General features: G+C 40.0%; 1 protein-coding gene across 1 annotated transcript; it reads left to right on the forward strand.

The window, feature by feature from the left end:
- The first annotated feature begins 6,503 nt into the window (after positions 1-6,503).
- LOC105687237 (inhibin beta chain) lies at positions 6,504-15,643 on the forward strand. Its single transcript, XM_020853114.2, has 5 exons — positions 6,504-10,243; positions 13,000-13,220; positions 13,316-13,550; positions 14,148-14,325; positions 14,476-15,643. The coding sequence occupies exons 1-5, from the start codon at positions 8,431-8,433 to the stop codon at positions 14,714-14,716; spliced, it is 2,688 nt and encodes an 895-aa protein (XP_020708773.2). The 5' UTR covers positions 6,504-8,430; the 3' UTR covers positions 14,717-15,643.
- The last annotated feature ends 2,023 nt before the right edge of the window (positions 15,644-17,666 follow it).

The following is a 17,666-nucleotide window of genomic DNA, read 5'->3' on the forward strand; positions in this document are numbered from 1 at the left end:
TTTTTTTGTCGAATTTTTTTCTCATTCCCGGACGATATTCACGATACATATAACGCACCGTATAATTATTTCACATTGCTTAACTGAATGAGAGGAGAATTTTTTCAATAAAGAAATTTGTTTTATTAATATCTCGTGTGCGCGCGTTAATAAATAAACGATAGGATACATGGACATCGATATGGATATGTACGTATATAGCGCATACGTACCGCGTTAACGAAGTGCGGAGAAAGATCATCGGCTAAGGGTCGGGCATTCCTCACATTGCAGGGGCGAAATGTCATCGCGTGTAAACCCCGGGGTATCAATAATTAAAAACGATTAAAAAATATATATACACACGTACAACGATATACGTTGAACACGTGTGGGAACTGCAACTTCAACCACTACCACCGAGCCGTACACGTATCGGAGGGGAATTTCTATTCGAACAATTGCAGTGGATTTTATTATTTCAACAATTTTTCATTATCCTCTTCTGTATACATATAAACTCTCCACATGCGCGCACCCTCCGCAATTTTTCTTATCGTTTTCTCTCTCTTCACCCTCAATTATCACAATATATATATATATATATATATATATATATATATATATATATATATATATATATATTCATTTGTGAAAAAAGTAAAATTCTACAGATAATTATGTATACGCTAATATACACGTACGTGCACACGTGATAGATAAGCGACCGCTGCAAAAGCGGCGAGAACCTCGATATTGCAATCGGTTTTTTTTTTTTTTTCTGTTTTTTTTTTTCTCTCTCTCTTATTTCTTTTTCTCAAAAAGACAGTCTTTTCGCTCTCGAAGTAGTTTTACTTTTCTAAGAGGCTCCGTTATTCTTATCCTCGTTCATCGCACACCTCGATTGATCATAAAAAAGGGGGGGGGTGGGGGGGAATTTTTTTAATCCTTTGAAAATAATCGCCCCGATCGTTTCGGGGGCCCGAAGAACGGCGAAAAATGGAAGGAAGAAAAGAGATGGGGAAGAGAAAAAGAAATAAAAAAAAAACCGCCAGGCCCTGACGTGGCTGCGGCAAATAGACGGATTCACTCTTATTGTATGTATGTATATTAGGTCACGTTCAACGGTTATTTAGTTCCAATTGACGAATTCTCGATGGCAAACGAAACGAGACGCGACGTATCCTACGTGTACGTACGTACGTACGGTGGTCGGCGGCACGATGTACCCCGAGTTTGAGTGAAAATCTGACGATATAAATGAACGATATGGAAATGATATGGAAAAGCGAAAAAATCCCCGACATCTTTTAAAATCCATTCGGTTAGCACCGTTCGATTTTGCGTTTCCCTGAAATTTTTCCGTACCGGAGTCTAAACGGTGTAGTAAGTTTTTTTCTGCGCTACGTATATTTGGGTAAAACGAGGAGAAAACTGAAAAGGAAACAGAGGAGGAAAAATAACCCTTGGGGTATAAAGGGTTACGCGTGCACGAGGAAGCCCCATTTCGCACCTTCTAATACGCGAAAGGGATATCCCCATCCGTAGGGGTGATGAAGGGGGATGTGCGTAGCCGATGATCGAGTGAAAGAGGATGAGGATAGGTCGGAGGAAAAAAGAAAAAAAGAAGAAAAAAAGAAAGAAAGAAAGAAAGAAGCAAAAAAAAGAAGGAAATGACAAAAAGAGGGGAATCGCGGGCTGAAATCGAGGAGGGGGGGGGGGGGGGAGGGAATAACGAGAGCGCGGAGAACCGCGTGCGTAATACGCAGGTGTGTAATAAAAGCGAGTAAAATGGAAATGGAAAAAATGTCGCGAGTCCGACGTAAACGGAGACCCCGCGGACACGAGACTCCGGTCGGGTTATTTGACGCCGTTCGACTTGCGGCGGGCGTCATACTACACCTGCAGCGCGTAGGGTTGCACCCGTCGTCGACACGCACCGCGCGGGGCGGGGGCGGGGGTGGAGGGGGGGGGGCACAGGAGGAAACGTAGGAAGTTAAAAAAAAAAACGTCGAGGAAAAAGAGTAAAACGGAGAAAGAGATGAGAGGAGATACGGGGGGAGGAATGAAAGCGCGATGCGACGAGGAAAAAAGGGATCGAAAATCCCCGATGATGGTGAAGAATAATGATCGGAATAGGTGCGGAAACTATACGGTAAAGGGAGTTAGGGAAGGGGGAGAAAATAGTGAAAGGAACCTCGTGACAGCGAACGTGCGGTAAACGCGTTTTGCATATTACGACCGACTACTGGCTCTACGCACGATGACGGAGGAGTAGAGAAAAAAAAAAAAAACAAGAAAAGTAAAAAGTGCAACAAAATAGAAGAAAAAAAAAAAATGTAAAAATAAAATAAAACAAAAGGGAAGAAAAAGAGAAAAAGGGCTGGGGAAAGAATAGGGCGGGTGAGGCCTTACAATGGTACGTTAATAGCTGCTCTAATACCCTAACCCTCCCCATAACTTACGGTGTTTCCTCAAATAGTGATCCTCGTGCACGTACAACGATACATGTGCTTTGGGGTGCAGGTGGTAAAGGGTTACTAGATTACCAATAATTATAAAACGCACGCCATATCGTATCGTTTTCGCAGTCGCGCAGCATATGCATCGATTACCCCGCGATACGAAGATGTGGGGGGTGCAAAAAAAAAAAGAAGAAAAAAAAAAAGTAAAAATTCAAGCACATCAGGAGGTACGTACTAAAAATTCAAAAAGGATGGGCGCAATCGATGATTGTATATAATATCGAAGTTGATGCGTCCCAAGCTCGACCCACGTTTACGTAAATTCGTTATTAATACATGCGTATATTTTTATGCTCACGGAGACACACGTGGGTATGTATGTAACGAGTACGTATGCCGTATGGAAGAAGGGTGATTAATTTACGCGGCTATGTATATACGTAAGCGAGATGACCGACTTTTTGAGGTGAAGATCAACGGTACGTATAATAATAAATGTCGCAGGAGAGAGAAGAAGAAGAATAAGAAGAAGAAGAAGAATAAAGAGGAGGAGAAAAAATGTATCTCCTCGACGACCGTTTGCGGTCGGATTCTTCTTCTAACGGAGTAGACAATATTTACTTGTTGTCAATCGTCGGGCGAGACGGTGGCTAGACAAGGCAATGATCGATCTAATTCGCATAATCAGACGCAATCATACACGAGTTTAGAAATGCCGTAGCGCGGTTGTACGTATACTGTACAGACGATGAGCGGCAGCGTCACCGATTATATTGCTGCGTTTCCGTTTTATCGTTAAATTGAAATCGGGAGAAAATAAGGGAAACGAAATGTGAAAATCGTAGGGGGAAAAAATCTCTACGGTCGGGACGAGTTTCGAACGACAATGAGCGAAAATTTGGAAGAGCCAAAAGTCAAAAGAAAAAAAAAAGGAAGACATTTCGGAAATGCGGCCTATTCATTCGTTTCTTCGATTCCACGATTCCGTGATATCGCGATACGTGAATATCGCGAATAAGAAGTGAGAAAAAAAAATAATTACAATCTCAATGATAAAAGCAACAACAAGGATAATAAGAATAACGTTGGTCGGTAACGTCGTTGTTCCGATGATATTACAGACGGTGAGTAAAAAAAATAACTACCCTCAACCCTTATCGAGCCCGGTGGGTAAGGCAGATCGAGAAACTGTTCGTAACTTTAGCCGGTTAATGTTTTTTTTTCGCAAGGTTATCCGTCGGGATTTTTCGAACAGAATAAAAAAGAGAACTCATTGGATAACGAAAAATTATTCTCGTTAAACTTTTTCAACTTTTCGATAAATTTCTTTCAGCTTCTCATTTTCAGTTAATTTTTTCATCCGTCTCGTCGTCGTACCAAAAATCGACCTCGCGAATTCGACCCTCGGAAGAGAAGAAGAAAAGGGGGAAACAAAAATCTTGGGGATTCAAAAGTACGAACGAAATTCGTTACACCCTTAATTACTGCGGGGGAAAAACGTCGTTCGCCCTGATCGCGTTGAATGAAAATTGGAGGGGTAAAAAACGAACGAAGATAACGAGTTGAATCGAAAGTACGGTAAAATTATTGAAAAATGCGAAAGCTCGTGTAAATTTAATACGCGCCTTGAGTCGTTATCGCGTGTACGTGCCACACGTGTATATATATATATATATATATATATATATACGATATCGAGGTGGCGACGCGACGCTCGCAGAGATATATAGGATAAAAGAAGCAACGGGAGACGTCGGATCATAATAAGGGAAGGAATAAGAATAAGAAGAAGAAGATATAGAAGGAGAAGAAGAAGCGGCCACCTAGCTAGCCGAACGACGAATTTCGTACAGAATCCCCACGTGGCATCTAGCCAACAACCATTCGCTGATCAATATGCTTCGCCAGCTAGAGAGCAACTCCTAGCGGAGCTACGAAACCTAGACTACGTTCCCTCGCCTTCCGATCGTCCGCCTATTTTTCCTCCTCCCCTTTTTTTTCCCCCATCGAACTCCGAACGGACGGACAACCGTCGTCGTCCTCGTCGTCGTCGTCCTCCTCGTCGTCCTCGCGATCCGCGTTACGATTATCGCTAATCGTTCGACGATTTCGATACAAAACGCGAATTACCGACGAACGGATCGTACACAGAATCGCTTCCATTTCACTCCCTTTTTTCTTTCTTTCTTTCTCTCTCTCTTACTTTACTATCCCCTACACTTTTATCCCCTGCATATTTTCTCTCTCTCTCTCTCTCTCTCTCTCTCTCTCCTTTTTTTTTTCATCCATCGGTGATATTCATTATATGGGTGCGCGCGGATTCGACATAGGATTACACAGGGGTGTCTTTGTATATGCAATGTTGCAGCCAAGTGAAATCAAAGTGGATTTGCATCGGCTTACAACGTATATCTGATTATGTACACATTTGTTATCATCATTATTCCACCGTCACGCGCACATACCTGTCTCTCACCCCCCCGGTTGGAAAAATTATTTCAAAAATTCAACGAGATCAGGGACAAAAACGAACGAACCCGAAAATCTCCAACACGAGGTAAACCCGAAGATAATGATTCATAAGTAAAAAACTTATTTCTTTTTTTTTCTCTCCTTCTTTTTTCCAAATACGTACAGGGTTGCTAAAAATCACCCTTCGCGCACGACGCTTATATATATATATATATATATATATATATATGTGTGTGTAGCGTATACCAGATGTATATAGAAAATTTTCTCTAGGATTCTTGAGTATGTACTAGATATATACATATTTACATAAAGAGCGCTTGCGCAAACTATTGTCGGACGACGACGAATAGATATATATTCTATTCCATATCCTATCCTATCCTATCCTATCCCCATACTATATTCCGGCCAACTTGTACATGGATAAACATACATATATATATATATATTACATATATACATATATATCCGGTTCTACACCCTTATATTACGCAGTATAGCGCGAATCGCGATATCGTTCGCGAGAGTCTCTCACCGATTTTCATCCCTCACGCACACGTGTACATAAATACAATACAGATACATACGCATAAATATATATATATATATATATATATAAATACATAGACAGATTTTTTTTACATACATAAAAATATCGTCGTGATAGATTTTCGAAACAAAAAAAGAAACCAAAAAAAAAAGCGCTCTTCTCATCGATTAACTTTGAATTTTTTTTCTCGGTTCCTTCGATAAAAAAAAAATCTGCAATTTTCGAAATCGCGTTTCCGTTTGAATTTTCGTCGAAAATTTTGTTCGCCGTCGCGTCGCGGGTGCAGATCTCCGTCGTTTATAATCGCGTACGCGATAGTTTCAGTGTTACGTATTGGTGCATCGAATATTCGTACGATACGTACGTATGCGGCGTTGTGTACGTACATAAAAATGTACATAGGTATGTACGAGGCGGTGGTTGGGTGGGTGTACCACCGTCGGTTGGTTCGTTCGTTACGTTCGTTCGTATACGTCGGTTCGTTCGTCGAATTCGTTCGGTGTTTTACACGCAGTACATGTTACGTTACGATGTTCAGTGGCCGGTGCGTCTCCGGCGAGCATGCCTCGTTCCAGTAGAAAAATTAACAAACATTCGTCGTCGTCGTCATTAGCCACGTTAACGTTCACGTCATCCTCGTTATCGTCAGCGTCATTAAACGTCGTCGGCACTCTCGTCTTCGTACACCGCTCGTCCTTCGATCGTTTCGTCCTTATCGCATCGGCCGAGGATCTCCCATCGGCGTCGAAAAATTCGGGAGAGACGATCGAATATCGTCGTCGTCGTCGTCGTCGTTCGCCACATTCTTCCGAAATTATTTCGAACCTGTGATCCCGTGGGATCGGAGAGAGAAGAAGGAGCAAAAAAACACCCAGTGTAACGATAAAAATGCAATAAAAAAAAAAAAAAAAAGGAATCGCTCATTCGATAAAATAAAGAGAGAGAGAGAGAGAGAGAGAGAGAGAGAAAACTGGGTACATATATACACGAAACGCTCAAGAATACGTATATGTACACGAGACTTTGGAATTTTTTACTTTGATCTATTCTTTCGTTTCGAATTTTCATTTCGCCGGTGATTGTTTTTTCTTCATTCGTTTTCGGGTTTTTGGGTTTTTTTTTCGTCTATTCTTTTTCTCTTTTTCGCTTCTTCTCGTGGTGGTTGTGGTGATATATGGTGGTGGGTTTTTTTTTTTTTTTTCGGTGTACCGTACTGTGGTGGTGATACGATTTTTTGATCTCCTTTTGATTTTTCGTTATTCCTTATTCTTCCTCTCATCTCGTTGTACTTCGGAAGAATAAAAAAAAAAAAAACGCCGCCGCTGCTGCTGATTAAGGAGGAAAATTCTCGCGAAGGAAGAAAAGAAGGAATATCGGGAAGGGAGAGGAAATGAAAAAAGAAAGGAACGCTGTAATAAGAAGGAAAAAAGAAGGAGAGAATTTCTGAAACGGGACTTTTTCAAATCAAATTTTTATCAATCTTCGTCGCGCGTTAATCAATCGATCGATTAATTCGTCTGCTCTGAATTTTCGCCAATTCATATCCATGTACATTCGCATTCGCTGAATTTCGTAGGAGATAGAACGGAGAGCAAAGAAAAAAAAGAAAGGGACGAAGAAGTAGATAGAAGAGGATAAAAGCTGAAGAATAAAAAATAAGAATCCAAAAAACCCGAACGAACGAACGAACGACGAAGAAGAAGAAGAAGAAGAAGCAACGTAACGCGCTTCTAACGGCGAGGATCCGCAGCGTGCACCGCACCCCTCGACTCTTGTAAAAGGGAAAAAAGAGCGAATTGCAAGAAACCGAAGGAAAAAAAAAAGAGACGAAACCGAATCTCCGTTCGGCGAACAGTGACAACGAAATTAGAAAAATAATTAAATTGGAAAGAAGAGAGCGAAAAAAAAGTAATTAAAAAAAGACGCCATTTACGCTTATAATATACGCAAATGATACGTTGTGATAGGATCTCTTGGACCCTCGAGAAAAGAACAAAAGTCAAGAGAACTAATTAAAAGAAGAAAAAAAAACAAATAGAAAAAAAAAAGAAATAGAGAAAGTAAAAGATAAAGTGGCACCGATATATGTAATATCAATTGGAATAAATAGAATAAACTAAAATCAGACAAAACAAAGCTAACTATATTTCTACGAGGATATCCCCTTTTATATAAGCGAATGGAAGGATTAGTATCGAGGAGTGTATTTTATTTGATAAAAAGGATATCGATAAAATTTCTACATAGATTGACAAGGTATTCGACCGCGGGGGGTTATTGGTGATGGGTGATTTTATCAAGGATGCATACCTGTCGAAGTCATCGTCGTTTACCTGCATTTCTATCATCAACGGTGGAAAACAGAGCGATTTCACCCCGTCGTCGTTCGGTCGTGATTCTGACGAAGATAATTGTCGTCCGAGGCTGGAAAATTCCCGGTGCAAATTGTACGGAAAATTTGTCGATCGTCAGGGCGGTGAGGAGGAGTGCGACAACCAGAGGTACGTCGAGCACCTCGGTAGATCCGAAATCGCCGAGTCATCGATCGGAAAATCGAGGAGCAATCGGGATCGTCGGGATCGATCGTCGCCCGCGGGAGGAGAGGAAGAGGATAACGCTGAAGCGTTGTTTGAAAAAATTGAAAAAACCATCGAACGGGGAGTCCGTTGTATCCTGCGACTGCAGCGGTCGTCCGATTCGCCGTACGAATCGATCGATCGTAATTACCATTGTTATTACTACTTTCGTTATTATTTTAACGATAAATTGTACCAAATTATCATACTTGAGAAGGAGTGCCTTTTTCGAAGAGGGGAGGAGCTCTCGCCGCTTCTGCCGCTGCCGCTGTTTCTCCGTCTCGTCGTCCTGCGGTCGCTGCGCTTTTTCAATAATTATAAAATTATTATTCATAAAAAATTCAACTGCGATACAACGGAAAGGTGACTTTTCATCATCGCGACGATGCGGCGCGACGTCAGAGAAATTTTACACGAACTCCGTTCTTCGGCTATATTAATTTACAATAATTTTCTATCGATAAACGCCAATGATAAATATAATAATGATAAAAAATATATCGATAACGACCTTAAACACAACTACAAAAACAACAACGAAAATATAACCGTAGACGATCACCTGGATTTTTTTTACACTAATGTAATCGGTGAATTTCGTAATAATATTAATTATAATAATTATAATAATGATAATATTAATAGTAATAACGGTCACTGTAGCAAAAAATCGTCCTGCTGCAACGCTAGTTTTTATAACTATGATAAAAATAAATCGGACGACGATAAGAAAGATAATATTAACAACAGTAACGACGACAACGACAAGAATCGACGTAGGATCGTATTGTACGATGATAAATTATTCGTAAAAATTAAAAAAAAATCGCCAAAAACTACTACTACTACTACTACTACTACTACTACTACTACTACTCATACCAATACTACTACTACTACTACTAATAATAATAATAATAATAATAATAATTACGATGATAATGATAAATTATCGTCAATCAATAAATTAATTGAAACAATAAATAAATTAATAATAGCAAGTTTTTTATTTCAAATAATACGGAGGATAATATATTACTGTAAACGTACAAAATTGAATGAAAATCAAAATAGGAATAATAACAATAACAGTAACGATAATAACAATAATACCGGTAATATCAATATAAATAATTCAAGTTGCGCGTCGAGATCGTCGTCGTTGAGGGTCAATTGTGGAGGTTGGTTGGGTGTCGGTGGTGGTGCTGGTGGTATGAAAACTAAAAATATATCGTTGATTCGAATTTTTTCAATAATATTTTTATGGATTATCATTTTGCCAACGATATTCGCTTACCATCAGGACAACGGTCATCACGGTTGTCCGGGATGCCCCAAGGATCGCGACCGACATTTGATAAATAACAACAACAACAACAACAATAATCATCATCATTATCATAATCATCACAATTATCATCACAATAACAATAACGATAAGCAACAGAAAATCTATCAAAAGAACGGTGGTTTCGAGGAGAAAAGAAAACCGAACGACCCCAGGGAAAACGTGTTGGATGACAATTCTTACGCGGGTAACGAGCCTAGTCAAGACGATTTGAGATTGGAGGCCATAAAACATCAAATTTTGACGAAACTCGGACTGAGGGGACGCCCCGATGTCAATAAAACGTTGGCCAGCGTACCGAGACACTTGGCGTTGAAAACGCTTTACAGAGCCGAGGCGCAACCACAACCGTTGACACCGTCGTTCTCGCAATCGGGCTCGGGTCCGTCGTCGTCTTCGTTCTCCTCGTCGCATTCGTCGAGCGGCTCGCCGAGGAATCATCATCAACAAAACCCCAACAACAACCCCAACAACAACCCCAACAACAACAACAACAACGAACGGTTTCATTCGAATCCGGTGTACAGGCATCGGGGTGGCGTCTACAACAACGAGGAGGCACCGTCGCACCACGGTGCGGGTTACGGTGAATATTTTTACGGCAACGACGAATTCACCTACAAGAACATAGAGCAGGCGACCGAGAGGACCGCGAGCGTCCCGAGGGATGGCTCCCCGTCGACGACCGACGGGAATCACGCCGGGGAGGGCGAGGAGGGGACGGCGTCGGAGGGCGACAACGATCCCTCGGGCGACTCGATCGAGCAGAGATCGAGGGAGGAACAACCGCAGGAGGAACTCGATGACTTTTACGCGAGGACCTCGGAGATAATCACGTTCGCCGAACCGGGTGAGTGCCGAGGGCCCCGTGCTCGTCCCTTTTTTTCTCTATCGTGGATCCTCTTACTTCCTCCTCATCTCCTCCTCTCCCCTTCCTGCCTTTCGTTTTTTTTTTTTTTTTTGACGCGTTTAATTACGGGGGGAAAACGGGTGTATTTCTAGCCGGCTAGAGGCGCCGGCGCCGGGCGGTGTGCATAATTGTCTACGTCCGGTCTCGGGTGCGGGTGGCTAATCTTCCTTTCCACTACCGCAGTAGTGCCGCATGTCGCGGTAACTGCAATTGCGTTGCATTTCATTTCATTTCATTTCATTTCATTTCATTTCGTCTCATTTCGTTTCATTTCGTTTCATTTCGTTTCATTGTACGAGCGAACGAACCGTTTTCTCTTTTTCTTCTTCTTCTTCTTCTTCTCCTTCTCGAAAATGAACTTTCTTTCTTTCTTTCTTTCTTTCTTTCTTTCTCCCCCCCCCCCTTCCTCCCCTTTTCTTTTCACCCCTCGTTTTCATTATTAATTTCGTCGCACGGTCTCGACCGCACGTGTCACGCGATCAATTACATGGGAAACCCGATGCGAAGAATTCGTTGCTCTCGGTTTATCTGTTTTTCTTTTGCATTTCTTTTACCCATTTACCCATTTCCAACGGTGTGGAACGGTACACAAGTGTTGGCGATTATTAAAACCTAGGCGTATATCTCTACGTTACGCGATACCTACTTTCACTTTGTACTTATTCGAACGAACTAGGTGCCTCTACACACAACAAACTTACGAGTTACGATGATAGAAAAAAAAAAAAAAAAAAAAAAACCACACGTCGAATGCCACGTGGCTCAAATATTCCGTATCCTACACTTCGCTTATACACTTTACACGACACGCATCGAGGTAACTCCGCTTACCTACCCTTGCTCGCCACCCCCTCCTCCCTTCACCCTCCTCCACCCCTCCGCCTCGGGTAATGTTTCAATTTGAAACAGATCGACGCGACGATTTAATTTTTCTCGATTCGTCGACGCTGTCACAGAGAAGAGATGGTGTGAAAAGCTCGAAATAAATAAATTCGCTTAAAGAAAAATTAGGTAATAATAACGACGGATCGAAGGTGGAGCGTAAGAGCGAACGGTGAACGTGAACGTGAACGTGAGAGTTTCGTCTAGACGCTAACTTTGCGGATTTTATCATTGATCAACAGAACCATTACCATTCCCGGGGGACAAGGGGGTGTGGAGGGTGGAGGGTGGAGGGTGGAGGGTGGGTCGTGGGTTTATACCGTGCAGAGAAAAAAAAGTGCCGGTTGTAGTACAAGGGAGAAAAGGGAGACGACGGGGGGAAGGGGGGGGGGGAGGGAGGGGGAGGGAATAGATGGGAGGAAATATATCGCACCCTCCTCACCTACGTACCGCGAGGCGGAGCGAATTTATTTATCGAAGAGTCCAGAGGCGCTTACGACGATTTCCAAGTCCCTTTTCAACTCGGAGCGTTTTCTAAAATATTAATTATTATTTCTCCCCGTCGCGTTGAAAATCCGTCGCATGGTGAATTTCTACCCCCCTTAAAGCGACCGGCGCTTCTCATCTTCCCTCTTATATCTCTCTCTCTCTCTCTCTCTCTCGCTTTTTTTCTTTCTTTCTCTCCTTTCACCGCGTCGGAAAACTCGGCGCCCTGCAGCAGACAAATTTTATATAAGTTCGGTCGTCCTGTCTGGCGTAAACTATAGACTCGCATACTTGGCACTGATCACGGCAAAGCGAGTAAGCCCCGGATTATTCCCGTATCAACTGTGCTTTATTATCGCACGAATTATTATCGAAGAAATTCACCGGTTTTTTTTTCTTTTTTTTTTTTTTTTTCTTGTCGTCAACGTTTTTACAAAATCGCCGGATCATTTAACGATCTTTATTTACCTCCCAACCCCCACCCCCTAACGATTTCTGTTCATTTTACGTCCCGTACCTCCGAAATCGGTTAGCGAGGGGGTGAGAAAATTTATAAAAAAAAAAAGAAAAGAAAAAGAAAAGAAATCATTGTATTTTTTTCTTTTTCTTCAAACGTGGACTGCGGAGATTTTGAAAAATATCGTACACCCGGTATACGGGGGGGTGGGGGGGGGGGTATGTCTCACGTTAGCGGAGATATTACGTACGCGGTAAGGAGCGCAGTTGGCATTGCGTGGAATGAAAATGTACGGAGTTAGGTATTCACGTGCGAGTCGTACGTACGTCGTTACGGTCGCGGGCGGATGTGCGCAACGTGCACGTATACGTGCATATTCTTCGAGGGGTTGACTGACTCACCCTGAGATTATCCCCACCGAGCTCACGGTACCGCGCGGTATACAAGCGTATATAACGCTTCTTTATATCGAGCTAAAGGGTGGTCCATCAAAGCGAAACGAGTTCCGACCAAATAAATCCAACTCTGTATACGGTTAGTTTTCTCTCGTGCAGGGTGTGTCTGCCCGTCTCCCGGATTTTATCCACCCTTATTTATTTTTTTTTTTTATTTATTCCCGTCTAGATCGCCCCCCCCCCCCCCCCCCCTACCTCCGTCTCGCCCCGTCTGCGTCCAAAGCGCGCCCCCGCAGTTCTCGCGAACGCTTTTCACCCCCCACCCCCTAAATTATCCAGATCGCGACGAGGGGGGCTGATTATTTGTCGGGAATTTTTAGAATCGTACATCGATCATCCAATCGCGGGGTTTTCGCAGTCCCGAATCGTCCTCGCTGACCTGTTTTTATTTTTTCTTCCATTCCCCCGGATTTCAGGTCACACCTTGAACGGTCAACCCTTGCTGGAGTTCCCCATGACGGCGGGCGAGCCGGTCCTAGGACCGTTGAGGGTGAAGAAGGCGACGTTGTGGGCCCGAGTTGAATTGCGACACGCTCATCACTACCAACATCATCGACCTGGACAGAATCATCAGAGAAACATCACCCTGTGGGTGTTCAGGGTTCGTTGCGGCAACGCCACTCACCTTCGCGGCAAGGTATTCCGCACGTTTAAGCTCGATCAATTCAACGGCGAGGTTGACGACGAAATATATTCCATTTATCCGTGTGTGCGCGTGTGTATCGTTTACAGGAATTGGGACAGCATCTGGACATGGTTACGTCGTTGGGTGTTAACATCGGGCAATTGGGATGGCAGAAATTCGACGTGTCCAGCGTTGTCGTCGATTGGTACTCGAGCGGCTCGAAAATGCAGAATGACAAATTGACGCTACTCGTCGATTGCACCGGATGCGGTTTACACGTTCACGTATCCACTTTCGGTCACGCAACTCATCACGACATCGAACCCTCGATAAACACGCAAGGTACGCGCACGCCAATCGCACCCTCCCAACGGACGAATTCGAGGGGACGATTATTTTCGTCAATTTCAACGAAAATTTACCACCCCACCGCGCGCAACCCCGCCTCCATTTTGTGGCGTATAAATTTCGAAGAAAAAAATCAGAAAACGACAGCCGCGAAATGAAATAAAAAACTGTAGAGCGTATACGCGGTAATAAAAGTATATCAATTGCTGCATAATTTCTGGACACCGAATCGTCATTATTATCATTATTATTATGTATTATTATTATTATCATCATCCATGTAAAAGTTGATTTTCGGTACTCGGTGCAGCGCAATAAAAATCACCCGGTTAAATTTATCTACGTATTACCGCATTGGATATATTTTACCGGGTCGAGTGCACGTACACGGTATATACGATCGGCGAACCGATTTAAATAACGAGTTCGAAATAGGCGATGGTAAAATAGACGGGAAACATTTGCTGCGCCCGTTTGATTCGTTTTTCCTTCAAAACGGCGAGTGGTGGGGTATATTTTTTTTTCCATCTCCGCCGAGAGATCGAGTCGACGAGTCGCGAGATTTTCATAGTCCGGTGTTTTTGCGCGCAGGTGCCGACGATCCCGACCGTCCATTTTTGGTCGTTCACACGGATCCCACGGGAGTGAAGAGGATCCGAAGGAGGGCCGTGGAATGCAGCGGTCCCTTGATGGGACAATGTTGCAAGCAGAGATTCTACGTGAACTTCACCCAACTCGGTTGGGACGACTGGATAATCGCGCCTCAGGGGTGAGTTTGAAAAGAGAAAAAACAAAAAAAATAATGAGAAAATAGAAAAGGAGCGATCCGGGATCGGAGGGGGGGGGGAGACGAGAGGAGAACCGATCGCCCCCAATTTAATTGTCGTTATTCTTTTTCTTCCATGTCCACCGCGTACAGGTACTACGCCAATTACTGCCGCGGCGATTGCGGCACGGGTCACAGGACACCGGATACTTTTTTAAATTATTATACCCACGTTATAGAAGAATACAGAAAAATGGACAGACTTGCGGGTATGCAACCGTGTTGTGCACCCTTGAAATTTTCCTCTATATCTCTTATTTATTACGGTCCCGATTCGAATATTATCAAAAGGGACTTGCCTAAAATGGTCGTTGACGAGTGCGGCTGTCCATAGTGATCCAAATTGTCGATGGACAATTTTCGTTACTTTACTTTCAGAGGTTTTCTTTATTCTTCTGATTTTCCAATTTCTGCGCTTCTGATTGTTTCGGTATTAACGATGGAGATAAATAAAAGAAAAAAATAAATAAATTAAACGAACGATCGAATAAATAAATTAATACTAACAACGATAAAAATTATACTAGTAATAATAATGATAATAATAATAATCATACGCTAACAACAATATTAACAATAATAATGATAATCAAATTGTTAACAGTAATCACATTGAAACGATATACATGCGGTACGTACGTAATGTCAAATTATTTGGTCAAATTTTTGTGAAAACAAAACGAGTGCAAATAAAAATTGGAAGCGAGAAACGAGTATTATGTGAATAACTAAAAGAAAATGATAAATGAAAATTAATAAAATAATTAACAAACGGTATTTAAAAAATATTAAAAAAAAAACAAACTTAAATAACGATAATATTAGGTATACATTATTAATGATAATTATAACTGTAAATCGAAGTAGGGAAATTGATTGAATCACGGAAGCCTTATGTAGATATTTCTCTCCGTAATTTTCTATAATTCTGCTGGATTGTTTATAATTAAAAATACCGATAATTAACAATTGAATATTACATACTTCTTTGTAATTAGGTATAATAATACGTACATGTCGTACCTATTATATGAAAATATTCGTACAGGGTGTCCGATTACTTATTTTGGTTCGACGTTATTTTATTACGTTTTTCTGTCTTTCCCTTCGGTTTCCTTTTTCTGTTCTATTATTTCGTAGTTACGATAGATATTCATAGATTATTAGCTGTACATTTGTACGATAATATTACGATGACACCCTGAAAATGAAAAGTACACAATTATTCTAATGATCCGTACGCGAAAATCACGATACAAAATACATAAAACGAAGATAATAATTTCAGAAAAGTGCATGTGCAGTCGAGGGAAATGGAATTAAAACTAAATTAAGCAAACGGCCAAACCAAATGACACGTGCAGGCACATTATCTAATGTCGTATATGATGCATTCGAAAAATAAAAACGAAAAAAAAAAAAATAGAAAAAACGAAAAGAAAAACTATGAAAAAAAAACCCACAAGAGAATAAACCAAGGCGTTCCATTGCCTGATGAGTAAAACATTGAATATATACTTGTAACTACACATGATACTTACATACTTATATATATACGATATATATAAATATATATTATATATATATTTACAAAGAAAAAAAAAACTGATGCCATTATATCTGCGATTATATACTATACAAAATATATACAATTTTTCTTTTCCTTGCGAAATATGTTCATCTTCTTTTCCTTCAATTTTTGACAATATTATATTATATATATATATACGTTTACATACAATTATACTATAAGTAACCATTTTCTAGTAAGTATATAATGAACTGTATACTTACTATTAATTACACTATTATACACATACTTACCGAACAAAACTATTAAAATATATGGCCTACTATTTTATGCTAAACTATTATAATATGATAATTATTATACGTTGCAGCATAATTGTATTATCATTATTATCATTATTTTTATCATCATTATCATGTCATTTCTGTTATGCGAATGACGATGAGACACGTGCATTTTGTTGTAGAAATAATAATAATAATAATCATGATGATGATAACGATGATGGTGATGGTGATAATGATAATAATCACGATAATAATTATGATGACAATAGTCAGTAATAATTATTTAATAACAATTGATTAATTAATTAATTAGCTAGAATAATCAATTATACAATGAAATTATAGGGAATTTAATAATAATAAAAGTAATAACAATAATAATAATAATAACAACAAAAATCACGATAACAATAAAAACGAGAACAACAATAATTTTTAGTTATCTCTGCTATCATAGATACATCGATCTAATGATATTATACACGTAATCTACAATATTAATAATGAAAAATGTATCCAATGAAAATTGGGCATATTATTCAACGATAATAATGATAATAATAACAACAATAACAATAATAGTATTAACAATAATAAGAAGAACAACGATAACAATGATAATGATAATAACTAACGGTAAACGTGTACAATAATTATTTGTATAGTTGAAGCGCGCTTTATATTGCAAATATATACAATAAATAAATAATAAAACTAATAAATACGATAGCAACGTCAACAATAATGATAATAATGATAATTATAACAATAATAAGTTACTCATACCTCTCGTATTATAGATATGAAAGTTTTGCCATTTTCCAATGTAACAACGATAAAAAGTATTTGAGAAAAAAAGTTCTACCAATTAAATAAGATTACAGGACGAAGTGTGCGAAGGAGAAAGTAAGAAATAAAAAATTAAATAATAAAAACTGTCGTAAAAAAAAAAAAAAACAATTTAATCAAATAACTAACAACGATATAAAGAACAAATAAACAAAAAGAATAAAGAGGTAATTTATTGAAATTCAATTAACAACGAAAGTATTGTACGTAGTATACATATGTAAATGTAATTCATATGACAAACTTGTGAAAGTATTATTTATACGATGCGACGATGATTGATAATAAATTTGTACATTTTATTGAAGGATTGGATCCACGCGATGAATGAATAATCAATTAATTAACTTGATAATGAAAACTTTGTGAAATCGCGTGCATGGGGTATCTTTATATATGATGATAATAATACTTGTAATGATAACGCGTATAAAAAAAAAATGAAAGAGAAATTAAATTTTGAAAGCCTTACACATTACAATATTACATAAATAATTATGATAACTATAGAATTACCTTAATCACTTTTCGCTTTTATCTCTCTCCAACTTTCTCTGTCTCTCGCTCTCTCTATATCTCTCTCTCTCTATTTCTGTCTCCCTTTTCCTCTTGAATAG

This window comes from Athalia rosae, chromosome 5 (genome assembly GCF_917208135.1).
Source record: "Athalia rosae chromosome 5, iyAthRosa1.1, whole genome shotgun sequence".
In the NCBI taxonomy this organism is placed as follows: Eukaryota; Metazoa; Arthropoda; class Insecta; order Hymenoptera; family Athaliidae; genus Athalia; species Athalia rosae.